The sequence below is a fragment of the Cyclopterus lumpus genome, chromosome 1, assembly GCF_009769545.1.
Source record: "Cyclopterus lumpus isolate fCycLum1 chromosome 1, fCycLum1.pri, whole genome shotgun sequence".
In the NCBI taxonomy this organism is placed as follows: Eukaryota; Metazoa; Chordata; class Actinopteri; order Perciformes; family Cyclopteridae; genus Cyclopterus; species Cyclopterus lumpus.
Window position 1 is genome coordinate 11,795,739 of NC_046966.1, and position 18,657 is coordinate 11,814,395.

Here is an 18,657-nt window from a genome sequence, read left to right on the forward strand (position 1 = left end):
CTTGGAGGTCAGCAGTCTAAACAAGCTCTTAGGGAAGGCCAGCGAGGCGATCAGGTTGGAACTAGACAGTCGGCTGGAGAGGAGGACGAGGGACAAAACCCCAGCCATCTTAGGTAACCATTCCCACCCTCTTTGACAAGCTATGGCAGATTGGGAGAGAAGGATGGAGGACAAGATCACAGCCTGGGAGTTGTTTCTGATCTGAGTCGTGAGTCTAGGGATAGAGTTTACTGTGCAGCTGTGAAACCTCGAGGCTAATATATGATACAAGGATATACAATAATAATTGATACGACTTGGCTTTGTAAAGCGTTCTTCTTCTGCTAAATGTCAATTAGTGCGTAAGTTCACTGAGAGAAACAACAATCTGAGTGAAATTCCTTTTATGTGTTCACATGCTCGGCCAATAAAACTGATTTTGATAGCACATGTACAGTTTCAATCTCCCCTTCTGTTCTTAAATTAAGGCATTAAATAATGTCCAGAAAAAGATGATGATGATGTCGCAATGACGTTGACCTTTTGCAGATAAAATGTTATCCTGTAAGTTATTTTTGTGAAATTTTGCCATAATTAGAGAATTCTTGAGTTATGGCCAAACGGAGGTTTTTGTGAGGTCACGGTGACCTTTGATCACTAAAATCAAATCATCATTGCATCCAAGTAGATGTTCATGCCAAAAGTTAAGAAACTCCCTCCAGGTGTCCTTGAGAGATCACATTTACAAGAATGGGACGGACAACATGAAAACATAATGTCTCTGCAACAGCCGTGAACGGAGACCCATTCTCATGATGAAAAAAAACACTATGAAAAATAGTAAATTGGCTTTATTAGTGTACTAATTAATATTAATTATACACATTAAGTGCTAACAATAAAAAATAAAGAATCTGTTGGAAGAAAATATTAGAACAAAGACATTTAGGCTTCAATTACAACTTGCATACAGTAACGTTGACAACTTCACTTAAATTAAAACATATTGGAGAGAAGAAACATGAAAACCTTCTCATAATACAGCGGACAGACAGGAAGAAAGAGAGATGGACACAGCAGAAGTCACTCTGTCGACTCCTCCTTCATACTTTATATGTATTGCAGCTGCCAGCCCTTTGCTACCAACCTTTCACCTGACTAACGAGCCACAGCAGCTAGAAAGCTGCACAGAGATGCAAAATCCGGCCCAAAACTGAGGAGAAACTAATAAATAAATGTGAACAACTTCTTTTACCTTCAAACAAGTTGTCACTTATAATACTTAAGAGTTTGGGGGAGGACTTCACATCACTGTGATGATTGTATGAAACTCACAAACGCAGACACTTAATTTTCACATACTTGTACCATTCTGGAGTGAGCTTCATACCACTCCATATATATATATATGTTGTTATTTAATAGCCACCGGATTACAGCAGCCTCACCTGAATCACAGCCTTCATCACTAGAGAGGAAAACACACCAGAGACACTTCTAGCTCATCAACACAACACCTCTTCAAACCCTCGGACATAAATGCCACAGAGAAACAAAACAAACAAAAACTCAAAACACATTTTCCTCATGCCCCTTAAGCTCTCAACGCTCAATACTGAAATGCATTTAATAATTTAAGTTTTTAAAAGTACATTAAGTTACAATAAAACATTTAAATCCTCAACTAGAAGACAATTGAATACTTATTACAGACAAAAGGAAACTCAATGTCAGGAGTCCAAACTGTGTTTCACACACCGTTTGATTTAAGGGAGTCTCGTTGCTCTTCGGTGTGCCCGGTACAACTGAAATGTTGACTCATCAACTAACAGTCGGCATGACTCCTTCTGAGTCACTGCTTCGCGTAGTTAAGAGTTTAGTTCAGCCACACGGGCTGCTGTAGGAGTCCTGCAGCCTGATTCTGCAGCCACTATTTTTCCTGTAGAATAACGACACATGAACGTTTTCCTCCTCATCCTGGTCGACCTGAGTGACTGTTGGTTAATTTATCCAAAGATGTTGATGTTTGAGGAGATGGAGAACAAAATGAGAATCCTTTTCTCCTTTCTCAGTGTCTCACTTCTGTGTACGTGGACTGTTTTCTCTTCTTGCATTACACTCTTCAAACAGTCCAGAGTACAGCACGTCTCAGTTGTTGCTCATTGACGCAAACTCCTCAGGATTAATTGTCAGCATCGGTTGCTTGTGAGTCTCCATTTCAGAGTGGCTCATATCTGCTGTACAGAGACAATCTCATGACGATGAGTCGTCACAAACGGCCAGAGCAGTGTTGTTGGGGTGTTGCTTGCAGATGAGCAGCCCCCTCGTCTTCTCTATGAACTCCTAACATTCAGCCAGGACAGACGCTTGTCACTTGGAGTAACGGCTCTTGGGTTGAGCTCCAGGACTGGAGGAGGAGCCCAGACGTCTCCCGTGGTTCCTCCAGCGCCAACGCAGCACAAAGTCATAGTTGGCGGAGGTGCACATAGCGTAAAATACATTGGCTTTGTCGGGGATCTGAAGATCTGGATGCAGAAAGATTACAGATTTGTCTCAGAATGATGCGAAAGGTCATTTTGAGAAATGTCGGCATTTCAAATATATTTAGAAAGAATAACAGCATTGTTGAAAGCAATGGAAAGATATCAAGAGTTTTCCAAGCTAAACCAGTTCACGCAGCTGATTAGAGTTTTTCAAAGGCTGTGTCGAGCTGATTTTTGCTTCCTCAACAATAGATTTCCTGACATTTTCATGAAATATTACATTTAGCCAGTTCACACAAAAGGTAAATTTTTTTTTCTTCAGTATAAAAGGAAGCAGAAGATGACTCCTGTTTAACAGCAGGTTTTAAGTCTGATGCTACTCGACTGGCAGCTTTGTAGTTTGTAGTAGTAGTAGTTAATCTTGTTTTTACATGCAAACATTAAACTGCTAGAGAAAAAAAAAAAAATCACCTTTTCCATTGTTGAGCATCTGGCAGAGGTTGAAATTCTGGCAGCTGAAATCCTCCATGTTGTGTTTTTCAAGAGCCCTCTCGATCACCTGACGTGTGTGGTCCTGACTGGTCAGCTGGAGATGAAGCAGACAGCCAGACCAGTCAAAATACAACCATGTAGATGTGACAACCACCTACACTGTAAAGCCTGTGTTTTTTCAGATAGATAGAAGATACTTGTGGGTATTTCTGCTATAAATAGGGATTATTTAAAATGTGATAAAGTAAATAAAGTTTTTGATAATTATTCATTTACTAAGTACGGTCATTATTTTAACATTTAATACGATTTTTAACATTTAAAATAAAAAAACAACTTAGTTGCAGTCTTAATTGATAATTCTGTCTTTAAGGGATCATTCATAAATATTGGGCTGATAACAGCATAGCAGGTGGTGTTATTTTTAACATAATGAGGCTGATCAAATATTTTAAAAAGCAATACCAACTCCTTCCTCTTCTTCTGTCTTTTCATTTAGTTGTATTCTTCTATTTTCCTATTTCAGAAAGTGTTTAGACTTGAGTCAACCAAAAACAAGCTATGTGACCTCATAAAAAACACATTGTTCTCACCAGAATGCTCTTGTAGACGTTTCCATTGCTAACGGACTCCACGCTGACCCTGATGATACACGAGTCAGCAACCTGCTTGTTGTAGACGGGCAGCCCGGCCGGAGAGGAGCCGCTGGACGAAGACGAGTCTGGGCTCAGGACCAGAGAGGAAGAGCTGAGGTCCGGATGGGAGGAGCTGTAGGAGGAGCTGGAAAGACTGGGAGAGGAGGAGGACGAGGAGCTGGAGGAGAAATCCTCTGCAACATCATGGAGAGAGCCTGAAAGAGACTGAGGGAGGGGTAGAAAGAGAGAGACAGAGGAGAACATATGAATACAGTGGAAACCTGTTCTGGTGATCATGTCTGTCTGGGTCAAATGTATCACTTCTGTGTACTGTACAAATTAAATGACTGCACAGAGTTTAAACACGGTATAATACAGCACTGTATATAAAATATAGCCTCCTTTAGGCTCGCTGGAGGGGAATATGTGAACCGGCATTTGAGGAACAAAAGTTTCGCTGCTGCATCTCTTGGACTCATTTTGGTTTAGTTGGCCATTAGCCAGGAGATTTGGTTTTTCCATTGAGAGAAAATGATATTCTGTTTCCCCACCATGATTTCAACTTTCCTCACAGAACCCGTCTCGTGTAGCTGGAGAGAAACCAGTGACTGCGAGGCATAATGGGAGTAAAGTAAAACTATTTAAATCAACATAGTTTACTTTTTTTTAATGATCACTGTAAGTAGACTCCAGTTGTAAAACAATTTCCCAGATTTAGAGTAGAAAATCCCTGTGAAATGTTGGTTGTGTTGTGTTTGTAAACTACAACCCTGATGACCTTCATACACGGCAATGATAGAGCACCTTGAGTTTGAGTCTGAGGGGGGAGGGCTGGGGGACAGAGAGGTCCTCCATTTCTGAACTGCTGGAGCCAGAAGATGACACACTGATCTGGTCAGCGTTGGTCTTCCTCAGGGAGTTGTCGTAGCCCGGTCGCAACCTGCACACACACAAGAACAGTTTAGAGCTCTACCTTTTCCTGAAAAAACTATTTCAATCCATTTTTAGAAGAGTTGCAAGATAAAGAAATGGGAACCATATAAAAAGGACTTATAAACTACCCCATTTAAATAAAATATGTAATCTGGCTCATGCATCTCTTTACTGTTTATGTTTATTTGGCTGCAGATCAAAAATATTTACATCAATCTTACCATTACAAATTCAAATCAGAGCAGTCAGCTGTTACAGGCTGGAGGTTCTATATGTAGCAAGAGGTTTTTATCCAGACTTACGTGGCAAGTTTCTTAGTCAGCAGTCGACTGCTCCATGAGTTGGGAGAGCTGGGACAGGGGTCAACTGGAGGCTCCAGATCACGAGACATCTCATAGCTTCAGAAGACAGAGAAAGGTCATTTTAGAAAATGAGAGATGAAGAATTGAGGAAACATAAAGTCCTCCATGCTTTGTGCTGCTCCACTGCTTATTTGGTTGTTGATGTTAACAATAGCAAAAGGTGCACATACAATTGTCCGCTCTGAACCATCTCGCTGCTGTGATTTTAATGTGAATGTCTGTTTTATTTCTATGGACTCACCTCTCATGGTCTGTGAGCAGTGTGTGCGTCTGCAGCCAGGCGGCGATATGAGAATTTACTGGGAGGCTGTAGCGAGAGCAAGAAGCCTGAAGCTGCCGAATCTGAGAGAGAATCTCAAACTCCTACAAGAGAAATAAATCAAACAAAGCACAGATTAAAGAAATCATAGAACAGAAAAGAACATGGCAGTACAGAAAAATATCTTACAGGTCAGCACTGATTATTCAATTGAGAACGATTGTAATCACTCATGCAAAACACCACTAGGAGGCAACACCTACCCGTCTGCGCTTCTCAAAGTTGATGAGTCCGCCCTGTGTAGAAAGGAACAGTGTTACTCATATGGCACCATGAGCATGGAGCACAAAACAGAACAGACTCAAACCACAGGAGTGTTTGGGGTGGAATGTGTCCTCACCTCTACGGTGTCCGTCAGAGCTGTATCCAGCATGGTGAGGACCGTCAGGTAGGTGCCCAGGTACGGCACCACACCGCTGCTGAAGCTCTGAGGTCACAAAATCAAGATACATTTTTACATTTTGGTAACCACTATGGACTGCACATTAAATAAATTAAGAAAAGTGAGAATCAACTTATTACTAATTTCTTGTAATGCATCATATTTTCCAAAAGCTGAACATATTTCATTATTACTCTTTAATGCTGTTCTAATAGAAAACTAGCATGAAGTAAGATACCCAAGCAAAATATTGAGCTCACTATTTTGTCATGTCAATGAAAATATAAGCCTCTACTGTAACGTAGATGTACACAGAAAACAGGAAGACACAAACTCCAACACTATTTAAACAGAGTGAATAGGGGGGTATAAAACATTTTGCAAACAGCCACCCGGACTGAGTAGACTCCAAAACTGTGAGAAACACTGCACACGTCAGCTTTTACACCCTTAACCTGCGTAAGAGTCATGCTTGTTAGATGTGTATTAACAGACTGAAGAAGGAGAGGGAACTGGAAATCTGGTTTCTATTTTAGAAAATTAAAACATGTGACTTTTAGGGAAGTAAAATTATAGCTGAGACATTTATTTTATTTTCGTGGTCAGACTTGAAATGCAATATGTTATTTCCAAACAAAATGATGATGATTTTCTTACAGTCCTGGACACGGAGCTCGGGGTGGCACTGCCGTTTGGATGAGTCCCATCCTGCGGAAAATAGACAACATGCCATGTCAACTTCGATGAAACACAATAACTATAATTAATATGAGATGACAACAAATTCCTTCTTTATGGTGGAGCGCCTGCTAACAGGGTGTTGCTGGGTGTCTCTGCAGTATCGAGTAATTACTAAACAAACTTTTAGTTGTATTGTGTTGGCTGCAAACAATGACCTTTCCATTACTCTATAGAAACGTGGCTGCTGATAAAAGCGTTAAATACACATTCTTATCAATTGTTTTCCCAGCAACCAAAGGACACACAATGGCAGGTGAACTGGAGACTGAACATTCATTTAATTCTGTGATTAAAAGGATTTGAGATTAGGCCATTAATAGGACACTAATCAACAATGTTTTTATACAGACGATTTGTAGACAATAATTTGATTTACATGTTCGTACTTTTACTTCTACACTAAGGCTTTAACTAGCAACGACTTTACTTATTGCTTATTCAATTAATCAATAAATTCCAACCTGATGAAAATCTTCAAATAGCTTGTTTGGCCTCATCAACACTCCGAACCCATTCATATGTTAATTTACATAGATATATAAAACAGAGAATGGAAGCAAATCCTCAAATCGGAGAAGCTACAAACAGAAAATGTATTTGGTTTTTCAAATTAATAAATGCCAATTTTTTTTCTGTTGAGTGAACATCAGCCAGTTGTTTCAGCTCATATAATTACAGTTCAAGGGACAAACAGTCTGTGTGCTAGAAAAGGCACAAGCAACCTGTTCTTTTCCTTCTGCAGTACATTCAATAGTTTGTACTTGAGTGAATTAACCAATCAAAAAACACTCTTCCACCCATGCGACTGAATATAGCTGGGACACTTATAATAAGTACACCGATCTTTTCTTCATTAAATCGGTCAGAACCACCAGTCCCCATCACCTCAAGTATGTGTTTACTTCAAATACACGTGCAGTTACCTCCACCAGGATCTCTCTGCTGGTCAGCACACAGTTCTCATCAGGGAAAGTCTCACTCAAGTGGTCAAAGGCGTTCCTACTTTCCCTGAAATCAAACAAATAACATCTGTTAAAATGGTCTCCTTTCTGAGTCAATACTCACCTTGAACAAGGCCGCAAGCTCAAACAAGAGAAACGATTCAGATAAACCCACTATGGAATTGATTTTCTTTCTTTAATCACCCGTTAATTTTTTGTACAAAAAAAGTCAATAGTGTATTTCACAGAACTCTGTTCTATACGTTCCAGTGTCTTGTAATAGTTTGCTAACCTGCTAACGGCAGCCCAAGTCTTCTTGAGGCGATACACGGAGTTGGACTGCAGGGCTGAAAGGATGGCCCTCAAAGAGGAGAAATTCTTCAGCTGTCTGCACTCCTGCAGAAAGAAAATACAGTCATGTTGTTTGGACAAAAGTTATGTTTATGCATTTAATTATCAAATAAATTCTAGACTTGCTTTGACCCTGACCTGAGCTATAGCGATCCAGCCCTCGATGATGCATGCCCTGTGGCCGGGGCTGATGTGAGAGCAGCGAGGTGAGCTCGGAGCAGTGGAGGGGTACAGGAAGGTAGAGGAGGAGCTGGGTGATGAGACGGGAGAGGAAGTGGAAGGGCTTGGAGAGGACGGGCAGAGGAGTGAGGTGATGACACGGTTGGTGACGGCGTTGAACTGGGAGATGGTGGCGCGGACGGTGGGCGCCAGGTTTCTGTTTTCCTTCTTGTCGCGTTGGGACCAGACGCAACCCAAACAGTGGAAGGGCTCCAGTCGGACAAACAGCTCCTGAGGGACAGACGAAGACAATATGAATGAGGGACCCAAACTAACACAGACATGAGCTTTGAGATGCGTGTTAACCTACAGCGTCCAACCGGGTCAGCTGCTCCGCCACTTCTCTCACAGCGAAGTCCTTGAAGTTGCATTTGTCCTCCTCCTTCGTGGACGTCTCTCCGCTGTCCTCCTGATCCCTGTGCTCCTGCTGCAGTGATTCACCGTTGCGCTGTGACGAAGACTGGCTGCAATCTGTAAAAACAAACCAATTCATGAATGACAACTAAAATGGATTTGATATCATCTACAATCCATCATAATCACTCCTCTGTACCTTGTTCCTGGAGCCTCTTGAGGAGGCTCTCTGCAGTCTGAGCCAAGCGTCTGAAACAGAGGCGATGCCGCAAGTGGACGCACAACAGCCGGAGGGCCTGATAATGAGGGGGCTGGTGGAAGTCTTCACCATATTCCTCTAGCCACAGCCGGATCACCGGGAGTAAGGTACTGATGGAATGAACAGGGACATTAAATAGAGTTTAATTATAGTGTGTCAGTCCACTTCATGTTCAGGTTCATCCTTTATTCAGATTAAAGGAAGCCTGGACAACATTCGCATTAATTGTGGCCGACAAATGAACAATAATAGCAAAGTCTCATGATTTGTGGGACAATGAGATTTTACTCCATCACATCCAATTATCAAAACTAATGGGAAAATCCAAACTAATCTTCGCTACACCGAGGAGTGTCCACACTCACCTGCGATGGCAGACAGTGTTATCCAGGTTGGCGACTGAATCGTCTCTGTGGAATAAAGGTAAACACAATCAGCAGAGAGCTACATTCCAATGATAATCATCACATGAAGGAACTACATGTTGACTTAGTGGTGATAGAAGTCATCCTGTAAACAACAAATGTCCCACGATTGGTCCTCTATAACAGGCGGTTCATCCTGTGGAAATGTCCTGCAACACTCGGGTCATAATTCAAGGTCACACACATCACGACTTTCAAAGTCATCAGATCGCTGTACTGTTCACGCTACAAAACTGGCTATCTTGTTGTTGGGATTCGTAAAGCCGGTCATGACTGATCGGAGACAAAGGGGTCACGCACTACAAGGTCTTTCCTCAGGAGGAATCCCAGGTGAGGTCTCCAAAGCCTCTGAGCTGCTGGCAGGGCTCCTTGAGACCGGGTCAAGCAGGTAGTCTTGTGAGTTTTAGATTCACAATAAACGCTGTTAATATTAAATAAGTTCCAATACGTTTTAAAGCAAGAAAGTAATTGATTTCCAAAAGAGCAAACTTCAGTTTGAACTGAAGTCTCTTGGTAATATTGTTTGTTTTTGTAGGTAATATGCAGTGCATTCTGATTTTGATCAGCCTCCGCATTACGTTTATGCATGCAAACATCAAACACTGGGATGTGTTGCAAATCCAACGCATACAGTGAAGTTAATGCCACAAAATGTTGCATCCTCTACAAAATCCTTACAGACAAAAGAGGAATAACTGTTCCCAGGTTGTCCTGACCTCACATGAAGCTCACAGGAAATCTGTTGCCACCAGCACCACAGATATGAGGGTGACTGTTTGACAAATAATATATCAACTGAGCAGCACTGATGGCCACAGTTTCAGACAGGCAGTCCTTTTCAGTTCATTCAGCAAAGGTGAGCTGTAAGGATCCGACATCTCCTACAAGTATTAAAACCCAATGAGGCTTTCTGTGTCGCACCCTGAAATCTATTTTAATGCAATACTATCTCTGTCAAATTAAATCTCAGTGTTTCAGGTGACGAAGCTCCAGTTAAATGAAGAAGCACCTGCGCAGGGTGTGGAGGGTGTAGTCATGACCACATTGGAATGGAACAAAGCTACTAACTGCTTTGTTTTGGTTATGATGATAACACCAGTCATAGAAACCTGTAAAGTGTCAGGAGAGCTTTTTCCTTCTGAATAGCTGAGGCGACATCAAGCAGGTGTTCAATATCTGTGTACTTTGAAAACGTATTTGTGCATCCGGCAGCTCGTAAAACGTGGTGGTGAAAACGTTCACTCTGATAATGCAAACTATCGCTTTAAATCTTAGACTGGAGTGAAGTGCACAAACTTCATGAATTGAGTATTGTCTAGGCCACACGCGTAAAGGGGACAGAAACATACGAAAACTCATTTTTGAGTAGAGGGGATCTTTAACTTTTCAAAAGTGAGTAGGTTTAATCAAAACATCTAAATAATAAAAATAATCTTACAGTTTGCATGCAACCTCCCCCAAAATAGTAGTACAATAGTTTGACATCTTTGGGTCTTTCTTGCCGAGTTAGTTGAGAAGACTGAAACCACTAACTTTTCATCCAACTTTATCTTTTCAAAAGTAGCGTCTCCATCATGCTAATCTGAGTCAAACAGCAAAAAGACCTCTAGTGTGGTGAACCCTTATGTGTTTTTTATAATATGCATCTCAGTTCAACAAAAGGTCTGCAGAGCTTTGGTGTGGACGGGTTCTCACCTCTGAAACAGCAGCTCGATGAGGCTGCTGATGCAGGTGAAGGCCCTGTAGGTGCAGAGGAAGACTCGGATGAAGTCGGGCTCCTGGTGCTCGGGGTCCAGCAGGTGGGTGACCAGGCGCTCCAGGGTGCCGGCCTTCAGCCTGCGCACCTTCACCGTGTGGTACTGAACGAAGCTGAAGGCTGTCGGGAGCTCCGGTGTGTCAGGGCTCGGCAGGACGGGTTCCCTGCGCAGCGTGACTCCAAACACAGCCCCGTCCTCCTCCTCCTCCCCCCACTCCTGCACTGGATCCTGCAGGACAGAAAGCAAGGTCATCAAGATCTGGCGAATAATAACTCAAATACGCAATACAGCCTTCTATTTTGTTCCTTTCTTCATGACATGGTAGATAACACAGAATGTAATGTGCTTGAAATCTTGTCCAGGTGCCACATAGTACAACACAACAGAAGCACATGAAATAATTTACTGAACTTTGAGAGAAACATATCGCAAAGAAACTTTAAAGTTTCTGACACCGGGTGCTTAACTATTACTGAAACATATCTAAAAACCAATACAAATAAAATAAGTCTTTAGACTGTGTCATTTTGTTAAACTAATTGTCAATTAAGTTAATTCTTTAGATTCTGCGTGTGACCTCTGCCTTGAACTCTGACACAATAAAAGACACCAGGACCGATCACTGGGCAAAGACCCATTCCCCGGTAGATCTGTTTATTTCCACAAACACAGGGACGATGCATCGTACCATGACACCGTTTTTCCTTTGTCAAATATTATACTTTGCACCCGTCTAGAACAGCAACAGTCGTACGTCTCCCCACACACTACGTGTTAGAAAAACTGTAGAGAAACAATACAAACAGTCCGGGTTTCACTAACTCGTAAGAGGGTAATAAATGTGACTCATATGTCAACAATCATTTCAGAATAATTTGCCTGCAGCATTAGCTATAGAGTTTTGACTTGATACAGTACATCTTATTGTGTTATGCTGTATTTAACAAAATAGACATCGATACAATTTACTTTTATTCAAGGGATCTGAGAAAACAAAAATACCTCCAGGTGATAATTTGATTATATTTGGAGGGACAATAAACAATATCAAATCATAGCCCAGCACTAAGTAAGTGATTTTTATTGTCACACCACATTTAGTGAAAGAAGGTAACGTCACAGCCAGACACATCATGACATCTCTTACTAGACAGTCAACTATTTGTCCTGGAGACAAATCTATTTGATCGAAGTTGTTCCAGCATCTGTCTCTTCAGATACAGGATTTATAGTCAGTGAAAGTAAGAGGCCAGAGAGTAAGAGGTATCATGTACTCAACATGTTATTTGGCACATATGTAATAACGTAAGCAGACATAAGTTGTTGAAGAACAACGTATATCACATGAAGCTCAGATAAAACGATACACTGGTGGATCTACATCCGTAACGTTAGCACATGCAGATTAAATAAATACACAAGTTAGACATAATTGCATTGTACAGACAACCTCGTGTGTTAATTTATTCCAACTCGTTTATGCATTTCATTGGACATACCATCGATAAGTGCCATTTTCCCATGTTCGTCTCTCACCGAGAGAAATCCCAAAGTCTCGTGTCTGTAAAGTCCTTTTGTTTTGCTGTGTAATAAACACGCAGCCCGGGTGGAAATTAAGGAGTCAGCGCCGTCCTCCGGCTGTTCGTCGGAGTTATGTCTTCCATTTTTGGGAGTAAATGAAACAGCGCATGATATAGTGGAGTTGAATTGTGTTCAGACGTCTCACACCGACAGAGTGACAGTGGATGGACCAGTCTGAGACTGGGAGCGAGGAGGACATGGGGGAGCCTACTGGGCGGGGCTAATGAGAAAGAGATGGGCGGGGCCAACACTACTGACCAATAACATGGAATGGGATAACATATTGAAATAAGTCCATAAAGTTCAACAAATAAATGTTTTTTTATTTATTTGAAAAGGACGTTTTTCAAAAGACTACAGTAATTTATTCCAGGGGACTTTAATTTGCTAACCCAGCTAGCTAGAACCCTCTTGACATTCTCCCTCTCACAGTATATTCCCAGCGGCAGCACTGGTCCCGGATCAGCTAACTTTCTGTTTCTGCTGTTACTAGCTTTGACCCCTGGCACTCGTTTACACTGGCTGAATTTGTCAAGTACAACTGCAATCAGCAAAATATGACCGCTACAGTAACCTGAAAGCTTAGCCATTATTTAAATGATATTATTTACAGCTAAGTAAATGTATTCTGCCGGTCAAAAGTTTGAACACACCTGGTATGCTGATGTTTGTTCTTTCCTTCAATGATGACTATTTTAGAGACAAAAAGAGTATAATTCAGACACTAAATTTATTATTTACATTTGTAATGGTTTTGTTCCCAAAAGAAGAAAAATAATTACTTGAATAAAACTTGTGTTTAGTCAGAGTCCCCACAGTGTTACATGGCAGAGGAGAAAACTGTTGCAACTATTTCCCCCCAAATACCCTAAATTAATTTAATTTAATATTATGGGCCCTCTGCAGTCTACTCAGTGGTGGGATTGAATAGTTTTACACTGTTATTTGTTTGTCCATATTTTGTACATCTGATATTTATTGACCTAATTCCAATACTGATAACGCTATACTAACCTTCTATTTATTATGTGATGTTTTAAGAATAGCCGTTAATATTAAAACACCTTTTTTTGTGCACTTGACACAGAAACAGGAACTTATTCCTTTTTAAATCTACACTTTCCAATTAATTAACAATGACTGGTGATTCCTTCTATTCTTATTCAACTGTTGCTAAGTGGGATCTTTTTCTCTTTCTGTCCTTTCGATTGTCCGTCTGGTCGAACCGTTGTCCAGCGTTTTGTTTGTACAAAACAACTTTTTTTACAAACCCTTTTATGCAAAACATATATCTGTGAAGAGGACTTTCTAAAACCTAAACGCATGACAGATACAGAGCAGTCCTCTCAGTGGCTGAGAGCAGAACAAGGTTGTAGTGGATCAAGCTTTTGTTGCGGGTGACCCCCAAACCTTTGACCGGCAGTGTATATTTTCTATGGTTTATGAGATTTGGATTGAATTAATTGTCTTTTTTAAATTCTGATCTATACAGATTTACATTGTAAAAATACCCACGAGAAGTCATTCATTTAAATTACTACATAATTTGAATAAAAGTAAACATGGATGAACAACAAATTCATGAACAATCAACCCCATTCAGAGTAGAAATGGATGCATAAATAAGTATGTTGCAGCCCGTCCCTCTGTTGCTGGATCTAACTAATTCAGTTAGTGGTTGAAACTACAGTTTGTGTGTTTTTCATGATGAGTAATTTAATTGTGAATTTAATGAAATTGCCCAGTTTATCGCAGGGCACATAACCATTCACAGTCACATTCACACCAACGGGCAATTTAGAGTCTCCAATTAACCTGAGATGCATGTCTTTGGGCTGTGTGAGGAAGCCGGAGAACCCGGAGGGAACCCACGCTGCCATGGTGAGAACGTGCAAACTCCACACAGGAGAACCACCGGGATCGGGGATCAAACCTGGGCCCCTCTTGAAAAAAAAACATAATAATCGTTCAGCATATTGTAATTCAAGTAGTTCTGCAGAGTTTTACAGAAAATAGCAACAAAACAAAAAATATTTAAAATGTCCTTCTTGAAACAATAAACTCTATGAGTACTAGTCATTGCGCAGCAACAGTGCCCTGTGCAAAAATAAATTAGAATGCCATATAAAATATGCAGCAGATAAATAGCCAGAGTCAGACTAGGCTTGAATTAAACTGAGGTCTGTGGGTTCTGGCAAAACCAGTATTGCCACTCAGGCAAAAGATAAAAGCGCTCAACAAATGGTCGGATTTGTATCCTGCGTCTCTGATAGACCAACACTTGGTTTGCTGGAGATGAATACACACTCATTTTTAAGTACACAATACAAAAAATGCTGTCCCAACCGATCTTACTATAACCACCATGATGTTTGTAAGATCTTCACATCTTTCAGGCAAAATGGGGACAGAGATTATGAGATGTTATGTTATGTTATACAATGCCCTTGGTATAGAACGCATAAACATACTTGACGTGCTTTGACATCCATGTGTAATAGTAAATTGTGTGTTTTTTAGTGGAACCAAAACACTGAAATTAAGTGTAGCTTTATTCCATCTTTATGTCCACTGAATGACTCCCATTGATTTTATTATTTTAGATGTAATGTCTCAAATATTTTCCTTCCAGAAGCATATGGCAAAGACAATCCTGTGATATCTGGTGGCCGAAGCGGAAACATAAAAAAGACAAACTGCTCTCAAGCTCTCTGTCTCATTATAAAAACTCCTCTGATCATTTGACAAGAAAATGCAATATGCAGAAGGACATGTTTTCAGGCCAGCATGCTAGGAACAGTACTTTTCTGTGCCATTACCCATGAAAGAATCCAGTCGGGACACTTTTTGACAACAGCTTACATTCCTGCCCATGGTATCAGGGCGGGGTGATGACGTACCACATCAAACATCTCTGCTCTGCTCTTAAACACTGACTTCAACATGACATCCAGGAACTACAGTGACATTGAGGAAGTTCAAAATGAGGAAATTGTACAAATTAAGAGCTTTCAGTACTGAAAAAGTGGCATTTCATTACATCCACAGACAAAATGAAATGCAGCAACACATTTTGGTACCACCGATAGGCTGAGCAGATGGGACGTCTTAAATCAGGCTGTCCACTGCTCTTTCAGCCCAAAGAAAAATAATGAGCTTTTTGTTTCTCTAATGAGTCTCTCTGAACTAAAAATCTACCATCATTCTTCCACGTTTGCCCATACCACCCAGCCTCTCTACACAGGCTGAACAAAAGAGCTAAAAAAGTGCCAGGAGATATCCCAATTAGTTCCCATTAGATACATGAATGGGTGACGAGGTGACAGGCAAGCAACAATCGGAAGCATGCATGCAAGTTGATGCCATATGCCAAATGCTGGTTGAAGTTGTGATTGTGACATTTTAACTGGAAATTCCCAGCACACACTCTCCAGGAAGTATACTGTGTTCCTGTCGTTATTCTGCATTCTCAGTGTCAGTAAATGTCTGCTGGTGTGGAGCAAGTCTGGACTAACCATATAGAACCGTAAGGGAACCGCAGCAAGAGTTCTCAGGCCGAATGTAAGCAATGACTGAATGTATGAAAGCTGTCAAGTCACAGATGTGTCAGCAGGTGACCAACTCCACCTAATAATCGACTGAGTAAGGACTGTCATACAGGACACTAGATGCAGTTAATAATAAACATATTCTAATCTAAGAATGAGTCAATCAAAATGACCACCAGTTCCAATCAACTAAAACAACACCACAACTTCACCAAAAAAGGTTCATGGGAGATTGGTAGCATTCTTCACTATTACTACACAAACACAGTTGTATTATTTTGCTGATGAATAATCATGATTCTTAATTGATTGAAAATAGTATTTTTTAATAAGAAAGTGGCAAAAATCCCTGGCACACGTTTCATAGATAAAACTATTATTGTGAAAATAATCCATCATCAAAATAATCATGAGTGTCTGCCTTCATTTTCTGGTTCTAGCTTTGTGAAAGTTAAGAGAGGATATGGACATTTTTTACCTCAATAATATTTTCATGTTTCAGTGATGAAGCCACGTTTGTTGTGTGTGTTTGGTGCCATGCATAACATCCGTACAACAAAACAGATGTCAAGTAAGAGTTGTAAATGAAACGAGAGCAGCTGTCACAGTAAACTGCAGCTAAGGAGCTAACCCCTTATCAACCGTGGTGTGGTTTTGTTCCGACTCACCTCGTACTGTCCATCGGCGTCCAATAACTGGAAGCTGGTCAGCCACACGCCGGGCTCTGTGTCCATGTGCACGTCCACGCAGTGACTCGGCCGGAGCCACAACAGCTTTTTCATCCTGCCCACTCGGCTGCGGAGGCCGCGGGACTCCCCTCCATCACCACCTCCGTACACAGGAATAGTCCTCATCTTCAACTCTGCGTCACGCTCACGGGCCCACACACAACTCGTCAGATCTCTCCCACACCTGCTGCCTCGTCTGTGCCAGGGAGGAGAGTATGGAAGCTTTAGACATAGTTACTCATAGTCCCACAGTTCTTGCAATTGTGTGTGTTACAACCATCAAAGAAGTGGCCAGATCAGTCCTAATAAACTGCGTTAGTTGTAGTTGAACATAATTTATGATATGATTTCCAAATCTGGGATGGAAATAGGGTTTATCTTAACTCAATTCATTAGGAGTACAGCACACTTAATGATCTTGAATCCCTCCATAACAAAAAGGGCACATACAACCTCTAAACCGATATAGAAAAAGTATTTTTTGTCTAAATTGAGGAACCCTCGATACAACGCTATGGCTGGGAACAGCCTGTGTTTCTAAAAAAAAGCACATACTTTTAGAACATAATTTTGTACTGAGATGACAATGAACAGGGTCTACATGGTGAACATTATATTAACTGTATTTGTATGATTATTAATACAGTCTCATTTGGCTTAAAAATGACCACATTATGAGAACAATCAATCAATATGACTGGCAATGTTTGATATGACGATAATATATGTATATATATATATATATATATATATATATATATATATATATATATATATATATATATATATCCACATTCAGTGACGTTTACAGTTCACAAACAACCTTAGCTATTGAGAAGTGTTTCTTCTACAGCACCCTCGATACAATTCTGTGTATCATTCAAAAGACACTTTAAATACAATAAAACCCCAATATCCTACAAAACAAACATACTTCACCACAAGCCCGCGTCTCCTGAATCCTGATGAAGACTATGTCTAGAGCTGTGATATCCAGTAACAATATCCATGGAGAGACAGCATGAAATAGATAGAGCAGAGTCTGTCTTACACTGAGGACTGATTGTTCTTTGTGTTGTGGGCGGAGGAGGATGTGTGTGCGTGAGTGGTGGACTGGCCTCTTTCCCAGTTGGCTGTACCACTGTGATATATAATTATGTCCCGTTTTTATGTAATTTCTCTTGCCATAATTACAGTGCACTTGACTTGTCATTAGAATAAGTTTCTTCTTCACCTCCACCTCAGAGTGATACACAAGGTCTCCAATTAAGTGTTTTACTCACCGGACACTGACAAAGGTCACTGAACATTTCAATACCACTCAGTTTTAGAATTAGAAACACATAGTCAGATCATTTAAATATGAAATATCATGCAACCCTAATTCCTGACTATTGTGAATTTAGTAATAACTTTATAAAAATAATATTTTTTAATATGAGGAAAAACTAAACCTGCCACGGTCAACATGCTGGCTCTTTGGCAGGTTTTAATTTAATTCCCTGTTAATACAAACTCGGAAGCACAAATATGGATGTTTGTGTACAGAAATGCGGAATCGTCCCCAGATTCTTTTCCAGCGTCTATAAATTAGATGAGATGAACTCGACTTGCTGGTGACGTCAAAGAGTTTGCTGATAAACGTTCTTGGGCCTGAATGTTTCTTACCTGATGGTGGGTTACAGCACATTGTTCTGACAGTGTGCACCTACAAAAACGTGACAGTGAAAAAGCCCGAGAGCCCTCCGATAGGTGTTGATTCGGAGGCCCGGTGGCGCTCACTCGCGCTGCTGGCAGCCATTCACAATCTGCTGCAGACTGCACGCGCAGCCACGCCCCCTCTTACAGATTGGTTGATCAGCTAAAAAGACAAAAACATACCAATACAATCTCTTTCTACAGTTAAACACGGACATATTTGGATATTTTTGTCCAACATGAAGGATGTTCATTTCTGTCTGTGCAACCAAACCTTTGATTTAATTTTAACTATTTTTGTATGAATGCATTTAACATTTTAGTGTACTATTTGTGTGAAGAGTAACACCTACAAAGGACCACTAAACCTCATTCAAAGGAAACAATATGAAAAGGAAAAATGACTCCACACTAAGGCAATGACATGTGTAACATCAATGTGTAAATGTCATGGAAATTCACTTCAGTTC

At 40.7% G+C, this 18,657-nt stretch overlaps 1 protein-coding gene across 4 annotated transcripts; it reads right to left on the reverse strand.

The window, feature by feature from the left end:
• Positions 1 to 847: 847 nt before the first annotated feature.
• On the reverse strand, positions 848 to 18,290 carry rgl3a (ral guanine nucleotide dissociation stimulator-like 3a). 4 transcript variants are annotated; one of them, XM_034542730.1, is made up of 18 exons: positions 18,158 to 18,290; positions 16,430 to 16,685; positions 10,571 to 10,860; positions 8,816 to 8,860; positions 8,391 to 8,560; positions 8,148 to 8,308; positions 7,757 to 8,068; positions 7,560 to 7,663; positions 7,250 to 7,334; positions 6,243 to 6,293; positions 5,544 to 5,630; positions 5,407 to 5,439; positions 5,126 to 5,247; positions 4,825 to 4,920; positions 4,394 to 4,529; positions 3,548 to 3,814; positions 2,934 to 3,048; positions 848 to 2,504 (listed from the first exon to the last, which is right to left on the reverse strand). In XM_034542730.1, exons 2-18 carry the CDS (start codon positions 16,613 to 16,615, stop codon positions 2,350 to 2,352), a joined length of 2,415 nt encoding a protein of 804 aa, XP_034398621.1. In that variant the 5' UTR covers positions 16,616 to 16,685; positions 18,158 to 18,290; the 3' UTR covers positions 848 to 2,349. The 4 variants fall into 4 exon arrangements, with proteins under 4 accessions (XP_034398621.1, XP_034398613.1, XP_034398629.1 ...); XM_034542722.1 differs by lacking the exon at positions 18,158 to 18,290 and adding an exon at positions 17,424 to 17,537; XM_034542738.1 differs by lacking the exons at positions 16,430 to 16,685; positions 18,158 to 18,290 and adding an exon at positions 12,132 to 12,372 and having other exon boundaries at positions 849 to 2,504.
• Positions 18,291 to 18,657: the final 367 nt, after the last annotated feature.